This window comes from Geotrypetes seraphini, chromosome 4 (genome assembly GCF_902459505.1).
Source record: "Geotrypetes seraphini chromosome 4, aGeoSer1.1, whole genome shotgun sequence".
In the NCBI taxonomy this organism is placed as follows: Eukaryota; Metazoa; Chordata; class Amphibia; order Gymnophiona; family Dermophiidae; genus Geotrypetes; species Geotrypetes seraphini.
The window spans coordinates 265,750,225-265,762,438 of NC_047087.1; the positions used below are offsets into that span (position 1 = coordinate 265,750,225).

The 12,214-nt window shown below is 38.9% G+C and overlaps 1 protein-coding gene across 10 annotated transcripts in view; it reads left to right on the forward strand.

The window, feature by feature from the left end:
• The window catches only part of CFAP46 (cilia and flagella associated protein 46), a 473,118-nt gene that overhangs the window by 199,447 nt on the left and 261,457 nt on the right, over nt 1-12,214 (forward strand). For all 10 annotated transcript variants that reach the window (XR_004539241.1, XR_004539242.1, XR_004539243.1 and 7 more), the window contains one exon: nt 1,262-1,408. Coding sequence is in view for 7 of the 10 variants with exons in the window: in XM_033942370.1 (XP_033798261.1) it covers nt 1,262-1,408 (147 nt within the window). In the remaining 3 variants the exon portion in view is untranslated. The remainder of the gene's footprint in view (nt 1-1,261; nt 1,409-12,214) is intronic.

The window sequence follows — 12,214 nt, forward strand, 5'->3', positions numbered from 1 at the left end:
CGATCCCTGCGCTGCTTAGGCGCTGCTTCCTGCGCCATGGTCCCGCCCCTCCTCTGACGTCAGAGGAGGGGTGGGATCGCGGCGCAGGAAGCAGCGCCTAAGCAGCGCAGGGATCGCTGACGCTGACTTCGCGATCCTGCTGCGGGCTGCTTCACAGGTGGTGCAGGAAGGTCAGTGGGGCTAGCGGTCCTTCAGGGGTGGGGGGGACTGAACGGCAAGGCCGGGAGCACCCCCTTAGGGCTGGCACCCGGGGCGCACCGCCCCCCCACCCCCCCCCCTTAGTACGCCACTGCTTTCCCCTTATGCCTCTTTCACCTTTCCCTGCACATCAATTGCATCAGCATCTGCCCCTTTCTTTCCCTCCACCACCCTTCCATACCACCTTGCCCTCTTTCTCTCCCTCCACCACCCTGACTCCTTTCTCTCCCTCCACCCTTCTATGCTTCTTTCTCTCTCCCTCCAAACTAATCAATGCCATGAAGCAAGGTCCTGCGATGACTTCAGCTGCCGGCTCTGTTCAGGAAATAAGTGACGTCGTAGGGGGTGGACTGGCAGATGCAGGGAGTTGCTGCAAGATCTCGCGATGACTGCATCTGCCGGTCCACCCCCCTCTGATGTTACTTATTCCGGACTCGTTGTCATCGATGCCGGGTGGCAGGCCCGGCGTTGTTGATCTTCCGGAGCTGCCGATCTTTCCTGGGGGGGGGGGGGGGGCCATGTTGCTGAAAGGAAAAAAAAACAACTGAGTTTTTGTTTCTTCAGCGGCCCCTCCTGACAACTTCAGGCCTCAGGCACATGCCTACTGGGCCTACCCATTAATCCAGCCCTGCCTACCAGCTAATTTACCTTCACTTTTATAAAATTGTAGTGCGGTTTTTAGCGCCAGCAGTAACAGCTCCCACACTCATAGGAATTCTAAGAGTGTCAGAGCTGTTACCAACACAGCCGGCGCTAAAAACCGTGTTACGGTTTTGTAAAAAGGAAGGTTAATTTTTAAATGGATTTTTAATTGTTTTTAATTGCATTTTCAATTATCAGTGCCAATTAAGCAAGTTAAGAAATTTAAGTTAGATGAGCCGATCTAGGCGCCTAACTTTAGAGCTTCAAATATTCAAAATGTATTATGCATATAATTAAGAATATATATTTTTTAATAGTTACATTTTTAATTGACATCAGAAAACTAAGATGGTTGATTACAGAGTAAGAGAGATTCTAGATTCTTTTTTCAGTTTTACAAATCATTTCTTTTTAACTACAGGTTTCCGAATATGCAATGGATTTGATAAATGAAAGAATGTCAGAAGAAGTGATCCCCCTTGGTGTCCAGCAACAAATAATTGCTACCTGGGTAAAAGCAAAGCAGTTATGTCAACAGCAGATAGGACAAAAACTTGGGACTGATGAGGTAAAATTCTCTTTTTACTTTTATTTTCACTGTTAGAATTCATTCTCCTCCTTCTCTTTCCCTCTCCTATGGTGTGACATCTGTCGGTCCCCTTTTCCCCTCCTTTGGTCTGGAATCTTTATCCTCGCCTTCCTCTCCCTTAGGAAATTGGAAGACTGGGCGTCCAAATGGCAGATGAAATATAATGTGGACTAAAGCAAAGTGATACACATTGGGAAGAATAACCTGAATTACAGTTATCAGATGCTAGGGTCCACCTTGAGAAAGGGATCTGGGTGTCATTATAGTCAATATGATGAAACCTTCTGCCCAATGTGCGGCGGCAGCCTAAAAAGCAAACAAGATGCTAAGAATTATTAAAAAAGGGATGGTTAACAAGATTAAGGATATTATAATGCCTCTATATTGCTCCATGGTGTGCCCTCACCTGGAGTATTGCTTTCAATTCTGGTCTCCTTATCTCAAGAAAGATATAGCGGTGCTAGAAAAGGTTCAAAGAAGAGCAACCAAAATGATAAAGGGGATGGAGTTCCTCTCGTATGAGGAAAAACTAGTAAGGTTAGGGCTGTTCAATTTGGAAAAGAGAATGCTGAGGGGAGATATGACTGAAGTCTTCAAAATTCTGAATGGAGTAGAATTGGTACAAGTGGATCGATTTTTCACTCCGTTAGAAAAAGACTATGGGGACACTCGATGAAATTGCAGGGAAATACTTTTAAAACCAATAGGAGGAAATATTTTTTCACTCAGAGAATAATTAAGCTCTGGAATGCATTGCCAGAGTTTGTGGTAAAGGCGGATAGCATAGCAGGTTTTAAGAAAAGTTTGGACAAATTCCTGAAGGAAAAGTCCATAGTCTGTTATTAAGACATAGGGAAGCCTCTGCTTGCCCTGGATCGGTAGCATGGAATGTTGCTACTCTTTGGCTTTTGTCCACCGCGAGAATGGGCTATTGGGCTTGATGGACCATTGGTCTGACCCAGTAAGACTATTCTTATGTTCTTTCCCTCATCCCCCCCTTTGTGGTCTGACATCTCTCTGTCTTTCCCTTTTCCTCCCCCTGCCTTAGTCTGGAATTCCTCCCTCTTCCTTCCTTTCACTGGTCTGACATCTTTCTCATTCCCTTTTCCCCTTCAGTGGTCTGGAATTTTTATCTGCCCCTTAGTCCTCCCCTGGAGGTCTGGCATCTTTCTTTCCCTTTTCCCCCCATCTTCGCAGTCTAGCATCTCTCTTACCCTCCCCATGCTATTCCCCCCACCCAGGGATCTGGTGCTTGCTCACCCAATACGGCTGCAACTCTTCAGGCCATTGGCAGCGTCACTGAAGTAAACAAACTACCTTCGGCGACCTAGAAACTTTCTTTCTGCTACTGCTTTCCACCTATGCAGGAACAGGAAGCAGTAGCAGAGGAAAAGCTGAAGACAGCATGTTTACTTCAGTCCACCTGCAGACAGTCTGAAAAGTTACAGCAGCGTGTATACCATGAAGGGAGGGGTGGAGGACTCCAGATAGGTGCGTGAATTGCTTAAGGGTTACTAGATGTCCGGTTTCTACAGACAAAAGTTATAAAATTAAAAAGCTACCTAGACTCCTGCCACAGTCCTCAAAAAGAGGACATGTCCAAGAAAAACCCAAAACACCATTTTCAACTCGAGATTCTGCTTCTGTTATTTGTTATCAAGGGGAGAACTCTTTGGAATGTTGGACCTCCAGATTGATATTGAACACTAGCAATTATTTATTGCAGTCAGAATACACTTGGAGATACTTCATTTCACACACGTAATTATTTTGAGTGTGGTTTTCACTATTATTTTTTCACTCCATCTTTTGAAAAGCTCTCTTCGGCAGTAAGCCCCACCCACTTCTTCCCCAGAGCCTGCCTTGCTTCATTTCAGCCCTTTAAAGGGCTCCAGAGGTTCTACTTTAAAACTTCAGCACAGTGAGGGGAAATGACTGCCAAGTGAATCTCTCCCAAGAGCCATTTGTGCAGCCCTCTTGTGGCCCAAGGAGGACTAGCCCAAAACCATGCCCAGACTCAACCATGACCCTCACAATCAAGCCAACACACCATGCCCCTTCTAGCTATCACATTTCTATTTCCTGTGATGGCAATCATCCCCCTCACTGCACCGATACTCCATCTTTTGAAAAGCTCTCTTTGGCGGGAAGCCTCACCCCTTCTTCCCCGGAGCTCACAGTGTTTTCCTCTTCAGCCCTTAGGGGTACCTGTTCCAGAATGCAGTCACCCTCTTCAGCACAGTGAGGGGAAGGGAGGTCAGTCGTCCCCCTCACTGCACCGAGACTCCATCTCTCTGACATCCATCTCTCTGCTTCTTTCCCAGAGCTCACATTGCTATGCTCTTCAACCCTATAAAGGGCTGCCAAGTGAATCTCTCCCAAGGGCCATTTGTGCAGCCCTCATGTGGCCCAAGGAGGACTAGCCTAAAATCATGTCCAGACTCAACTGTGATACTCGCAATCAAGCCAACACACCATGCCCCCTTCTAGCTATCACATTCCTATTTCCTGTGATGGCATGCCATATACCCATCATCACTGGCCAGGGTCGATATGGAGACCTAAGTATCTGCTACCGTGCAAAGCCCAAGACAATCAACATCCACAACCTCATAAAGATCAAGACCGACAAATACACCTCCATTGCACACGTCGCAGAAGCCCTAGTGAATGCCAGATCCTTAAATAGCAAAGACCTCGTCCTCACAGACACCATCACAGAGTATAACTGGGACCTCCTACTAGTTATGGAAACATGGCTCAAACAACGATGGAGCCACCTTGGGTGCGTTATGCCTTCAAGTCTACCAAGCACTGGCATGCTCTCGCCCCAACAGAGGAGGAGGGGTGGCAGTGATCGCCAAGTTCAAGTTAAACCCATGCCAAATACACTCTATAACACTACCAGACCTAGAATGCCTCATTTTCGCAATAGACCATGACAAAAAGATGACGATCATACTAGTCTACAGAGCACCCTCCTCCCCTATGTCTGCTCTTGATGAACTGCGAATTATAAGCAACATGTCCATAAATCATGAACAAATCATACTCCTAGGAGACCTCAACTTCGTGGACTACCCAGAAGTCATGGGCGCCCGACAAGATTTCATCAAAACACAGTCAGATCTGGGACTCACCCAACAAGTCACCTCTCCTACTCCTCTGGAAACACACTGGACCTAATCTTTCTTCCAGATGGTCCACAAATTGACCAGAAATTATCCTCACCAACAAACATCATGGTCCCCTAGACCGACCACCATATAATCACGTTCGGCCTGCACACCAAAGTCAAAGAGGCAGCAAACCGAACAAACTCCTATGAAGCAATTACGTTCAACCCAAAGTCAGTAAACCCAACCACATTCTCCTGCAGCATCTCCGAACTACAACTAAGCACAAATTCTACATCATACTCTCTAGAAGAGAAGGCATTGACCTGGCATTTAGGCATCAAAACCATAACAGGTTCATCCCCAATCTACCTGTCATTCTAAGCAGGCAAATGGAATAAATGTCTAACCACCCTCATTTCTAATTCACTCTCCTACCAATCCTTCAGGAAATCAATTAAAACCTATCTCTTTTGATAAATTTCTCTGACTCCTTCCTGCCTGTTTTATATCTGAAATACTTGTTGTACCGCTGATATACTTCCTTTTTTTTTCCGTCCCTCCCACCCTTCCACTCTTACATTCAATCAAATATATCACATAAATAATCTTTCCTAATGACCCAATCATTTAATAAATTCAGATTCCCTCCTCCCATCCCTTCTACCTTAAATTATATTTATAATGTAAAATGGTATCTATTCATTGCAATATTTTGTTAATGACCCCATATCTCATCAAATTTATTAAAATTCCCTTTTTGTACTGCTATTGTTCTCTCCATTTTGTACATGTGACAATTCGAATTCCACCAGAATTTATAATTAAGTCTATTCTAATTTTTCCAATTACTTGTGATAGTTGCATGGCGACTCCTGTCATAATCATTAAAAGTTTATTATTCTTTGATGAAATTTGGCTCTTTGTTCTCATTGACATACCAAATAAAATCGTATCATAGGAAAATGCCACATGATTCTCCAAAAAACAATTAATTTGGGGACAAATTGATTTCCAAAAGGCCATAATAAAGGGACAATAAAATAATAAATGATCTAGAATCCCTGCTTGAAGATTACAGTGCCAGCATTATTTGATAACAAACCACAGGCAATATCATCATTTAATTGTTTGAACTCTCCCCCACCAAGAAAAATATAAAGGATTCCATTGCTCACACATTTCTGTAACCTTCTTTAACAAAAATTTTTCATTCTCTTTCATTGTGTCCTCCAGCATATTTTTAATCCAAATTCCTAAATATTTTAATCCATCTTCCTTCCATATAAAGGAGAATGAGTCAAACAAGCCCTTTGTACAATGTACATTAAGTGGAAGAATTTCTGATTTACTCCAATTTATCTTATATCCTGAAAATTTTCCAAATTTTTCTATCAACTCAAGCAAGAATGGAATGGTAATTTCTGGATTTCTCAAATGAAGCAATATATCATCTGCATTTGCAGAGACTTTATATTCCCAGTCTGTACGAGGAATACCCTGTATACCTTTAGCTTGTTGAATAGCTAATAACAAGGGTTCTAATACAATATCAAAAAGCAAAGGAAATAATGGACAGACTTGTCTAATCCCCCCCCCCTGCAAGTTAAAACGCTCTGATAAATTATTATTGATATACAATCTTGCAGCAGGGGAGCTATATAATGCTTGAATCATTTGTATAAATCCTGAACCTATGCCAAACCATTCTAATGCCTGATACATGGAGGTCCATTCCACCCGATCAAAGGTTTTCTCTGCATCCAAAGATACAGAGAAAGCTGGATCATTTATGGCTTTTGTTAAATGTTCAATAATATATAAGAGCCTCAGTTGTATACTCAATCAAATCATATACTATATTTGTCTTAGTTGATTTCACATTTAGCTTATAGTGATACTATCCTGTCTTCACCTCTTAGCTAAAACTAAGTGACGTTCCTTTGAAAATATATAGAAAATTTTAAGAAAAACCAAGTTAAAAAACAATGAGAAAAATTGAAAATGAGCACACTATAAATCTATATATATAAAATCGGAGGTATGTATGTGTGTATGTATGTGTGTGTGTATGTGCCGCGATCACGCAAAAACGGCTTGACCGATTTGAACGAAACTTGGTATGCAGATCCCTCACTACCTGGGATGATATGTTCTGGGGGTCTCGCGGCCCACCTGCACACATGGGCGGAGCTACAAACATAAAATCAGATTTCACCCATTCATGTCAATGGAAAAAAATGTAAAAAGCTGCCATTCTCACAGTAATTCACAAACGGCTTGACCGATTTGAACGCAACTTGGTATGCAGATCCCTCACTACCTGGGGTGATATGTTCTGGGGGTCTCGCGGCCCACCTGCACATGTGGGCGGAGCTACAAACAGAAAATCAGATTTCACCCATTCATGTCAATGGAAAAATGTAAAACGTTGCCATTCTCACAGTAATTCAAAAACGGCTTGACCGATTTGACCGAAACTTGGTATGCAGATCCCTCACTACCTGGGGTGATATGTTCTGGGGGTCTCGCGGCCCTCCTGCACACGTGGGTGGAGCTACAAACAGAAAATTAGATTTCACCCATTCATGTCAATGGAAAAAATGTAAAAAGCTGCCATTCTCACTGTGACCAATTTGGACGAAACTTGGTATGCAGATCCCTCACTACCTGGGGTGATATGTTCTGGGGGTCTCGCGGCCCACCTGCACACATGGGCGGAGCTACAAACAGAAAATCAGATTTCACCCATTCATGTCAATAGAAAAAATGTAAAAAGCTGCCATTCTCACAGTAATTCAAAACCGGCTTGACTGATTTGAACGAAACTTGGTATGCAGATCCCTCACTACCTGGGTTGATATGTTCTGGGGGTCTCGCAGCCCTCCTGCACACGTGGGCGGAGCTACAAACAGAAAATCAGATTTCACCCATTCATGTCAATGGAAAATATGTAAAAAGCTGCCATTCTCACTGTAATTCAAAAACGGCTTGACCGATTTGGATGAAACTTGGTATGCAGATCCCTCACTACCTGGGGTGATATGTTCTGGGGGTCTCACGGCCCACAACTCTATTTTTCTTGCTCAAGGGTGGGTTCACCCAAGAATTTATATGTTCTTGCTCCAGGAGGTGAAACTAAAATTGTTGTTTATAATCACGTTTTGCGTTAGTTGTATTGTATTCATTTTGTCAAATATTTCACTTTATAATTTGAATATTGTACTTTTTATTAAGCTGTAAAAAAATACTTTCATTCACCACTATAAAGTATCTTTATTTGAATCCATTTACAGTGTTATTGCTATAATTAAATACCCGTGCAACGCCGGGGCATCAGCTAGTAATTAATAAAGGCTGGACCAACGAAGAGTAAAACAATCGGTGTTCTATACCCGATGGTGGTCTGAAGGTCCATACATTTCAGAAAAATTAGCAGAAGAGTGTCTTTCAGAACATCTATTGTTAGTCCTTAATGTGAAATCAACTAAGACAAATATAATATATGTTTTGTTAAATTTAACATATGAAAAGCCAGTATGGTATTATTAGATGAATGCCTCTTAGCAACAAATCCAGTTTGGTGCATATCGATAATAAAAGGGAGAGCCTTGGCTAAACATAAAGCCAATGTTTTAGCTAGAAGTTTTCCATCCATATTGATTAACGAGATAGGATTGTAGTTTCAAACCAAAATGGGATCTTTATTTGGCTTTGGCAAAACTATAGTTAATGATTCTGCCATAGTACCTGTAATACAACCCTTAGTTAGTTGAGACTGAAATAAATTTAATAAATGAGGTAATAGGGTAATTTGAAATGATTTATAAAACTATTGTGAAACCATCACCACCTGGAGCGGATCCAACTCTAAGAGACTTCAACGCTATTTCTAATTTTTTTTTAATAATATAGGCTCTTCTAAACTTTTTTTTATATGCTCAGGAATTTTCAGCCCCTCAATAAGCTTCAAAAATTCTAAACATCTTTTTCTCTACCTTCATAAGGCTCAGAAGAATATAGTCTTTATAAAAATTTAGAAATTGACTTAAAATATTTCCAATTTGAGTATGTGTATCTCCTTTCTCATCCTTTATTGCAATAATTTTTGTTCTTTTTTTTGCTTTAAGATAATTTGCCAATAATCTTCTCGCCTTATTTGAGCTTCCATAATACAGAGTTTGTTGGGAAAACAAATCTTTCCTTACCAAATTCGAAGATATCTCATTATATTTACCCTTTGCTTTTAAAAGAGCCTATAGAGCATTTTGCTCCCATTTATCAATAAATTTGGATTCCAGCTTTTTAATTTCTTTTTCCAAATTAGAAAATTGTTTTTTTAAGTTGTTTTCTAAGAAATACCGAATATGAAATAATATTACCTCTCATTGTAGCTTTAAATGCATCCCATAATGTTTCTATGGTAATTTCTTCTGAAATGTTAATTTGAAAAAATTCAATAATTTTTTATTTAAATTATTCAAGGAAATTTGAGTCTGCAATCAATGTATTATCAAATCTCCATACAGACCTGCTATAATCCTGCTTATCAAAATTAAATTCAATCCATACCTCACCATGATCAGATAAAATGTTAGAATCTATGGAAGCTTTTGTCACTTGTACTATTTGATTTGTGACAAATATATAATCTATTCTTGAAAAAGATTTATAAACTTGTGAGCAAAATGAAAATTCCCGATCATCTAAATGAAGTATCCGCCATATATCTTTCAAATCACAAGATTGCACTAAATTATCTAATCCTAATGATTTTATAATTTTACTTGATTTTTTATCCAATAATTGATCCATTACAGCATTGAAATCTCCAGCCACTACTAAATTAGAAGCAGCCAGTGGGAGTATTAATTGTTGCAACTCTTTAAAAAATTCACCTTGATTCGAATTTGGGGCATACACATTAAACAATTCCAGGGTATTATTTCCCATGCTCGTTTTCACATGAACCCACCTACCCATTATATCAGCATCAATCAATTGAAAATTAGCTATACATTTTTTGTTTATTAGTATGGCAACCCCAGCTTTCTTCCCAATGGCAGAGGCAGAAAAACATTGCTTCACCCAACCCCCCTCTAACTTTTTTGATTCTATCATTGACAGGTGCGTCTCCTGTATATAATATATGTCAGCATTCTGTTGTTTCAGAAAGGCCAGCATTTTTTTATTTTTTATTTGATGGTTAAGACCATTAACATTTAATGAAAAAATTTCAATCTCCATTATAAAGTTTTTATTCCCATATACATAATCCAACATGAATATTTAGAATTATTTAAATTACAATGAATATACACCATCACCCAGGTTTTAAAAATTTTAAAGTTAAATTTTTCCTTACAAACTCCCCTCAGACCCCCAATTAAACAACCCCCCGCTCTTTTCCCTCCCCCACCTCCCACATATATTGACTGCCTTGGAACACACATAAGATTAGTAATCACAATACCCCCTCCCCAGGCAACTTTATCACATCCTTCCCTTATCGATACTAAAAATTAATAAATTTATACTCTAATTTATTACAATCAAATACTCTCATTACCTACCCATACAACAATGAAATCCCTACTCATTCATTTTTAAGAAATTTTCATAAAGCCCTATTTATACCTCCAACTATTAAATCATTTTTATATAAAAAAATAAAATGAATAAATAAGTTCATAGAGTATTCATTCTCCCATTAATTTCTACTATCATGATTAATATCTTTCCATTCCCAAATATCATCCTAAAACCTTTTAATATTTAAATTAAGAACTTCTCAGCAAATCATCCAACTAAAATTCCCCTTAAAAAGTCTAAGTTAATCAATAATACTTAACCTTTTTTATATATTACTTCTTAGAAGTTCATATCTTTTTATTTCCCCCAGATCAAAAACAAGTATATTAATTAATATAAGGTCATCTTTATATCTATATCTGAAATTAATACCCCACTTTTTTGTTAACAATATAGTCGCAAATAATCTTTACCCATAACTAATTTTAATATCTGTACGTCAATATTCATTATAACAAACAATTCATATCAATAACCAAGAAATAAATTAACATAAATTTATTTTCATGTAATATATGAAGAGACCATGTATCTCTTCCCAACATGAACTTAAATGTTTTAATAATGAAAGTCAAATAGTATCAATGACAATCCCAACTAATAAAACCCACTCCTGTATAACTGATCTCATGTTTCCTGACAGAATATAATCGTACCGTTGAGATGACAGGTGAAAAGAATCATCTATAAATTAGATTCTTGAAAAAGGTGATAATGTGTTCCATTTGGAATCTTTGACAGCCCCTGAGATTGATTAGGGTATCCTCAATCCTAATCTTTTGAATAGTTTAGAACTCCTTATTACATCTCTGTTTCTACTAGTCTAGTTATCATCTCAGAGACCTAAAGCATACTGGAGAAGCTTATCTTCCACTTTATCTTGCAATGCCTGAATATTCCAATTAACAGAAATTAAAAGGTTGTGTCAAGATATAACAATTCTCCTAGTATGTTTCTTCTTTTTTTTGAACTCCTCTTGACACAGTAGGGTTTGAATTCCCTGCTAGCTCCATTCCATCTTCAAGACCAATCCCTTGTATCTTATGACATAACTCTGAGAAGCAGTATTTTAATTTTTTTTCCTCCATAAGCTCTTCAAGTCCCTCCTCCAGTTTTAATAACATTCCAGAAACCAAAAGACATCACTTTGTCCAGATTATTAAATCTGATTCCTTTACATAGACATTGGTTCATTATTTGACAAGAAATCTTAATTTTTCCGGATCTTCAAAAAATAAGGACTTATATCCATTGGTCACTCTCATTTTTGCGGGATAGTATAATCCATAGGTAAGCCCTTTTTCTCTCATTTGAGGTCTTAACATGAGGAACTGCTTTCTTGTGTTCACTGTATTTTTTGCAAAATCAGGCACAAATAATAACTTGGAGCCCTTATAATTTAAGTTTTTGTCCGCTTTTGCCAAGTTTAATATCTCAATTGCCTGCAGGAAATGTAAAAGTTTTAAAATTAAAGGTCTTGGTCTTACTTGACTTGCTGACTGTTTATATGGAATCCTGTGTGCTTGTTCTATTTCTAGGGGCTGTTTTTAATTGTAGTAATTTTGGTAACAGGTTTTCCAAAAATTGAATAACATTCTCCCCTTCCAAACCTTCAGCTAAGCCAATAATTTTCACATTCTTTCTTCTTCCTCTGTTTTTGTAGTCTTCTAGTTGTTTCTGCATTTCTTTTATAGTTTGACTATCAGCTTTACATTGATTCAAATTCAATTCCAGTTGATCCATTTTATTTTCCAATAAAGACATTCTTTGGTTAGCGACTTCCATCTGTCTATTTATGTTTAATACTTCTTCCTTTACTTCACTGATTTTATTTGTGTTATCCTGGAGCATTTTTTGTATATTCCGCAGTTCTGCCATTACTTCATTCTTATCCAGTACTTTCGTTGCTTCTTCCGGAAGAGGTGCTTTAGACGGTGTCACCTGATTATGTTTGATGTGCTTCGCTGTCCCTGCTACTGTGAAAGCCGCATCAGTCTTTGCTTGCCGCGTACACGCCATAGTCCTAAAACTATTTCAACTTCTTCAGGGAAGAAAAAAAGCCTCAAGACACTTTCAA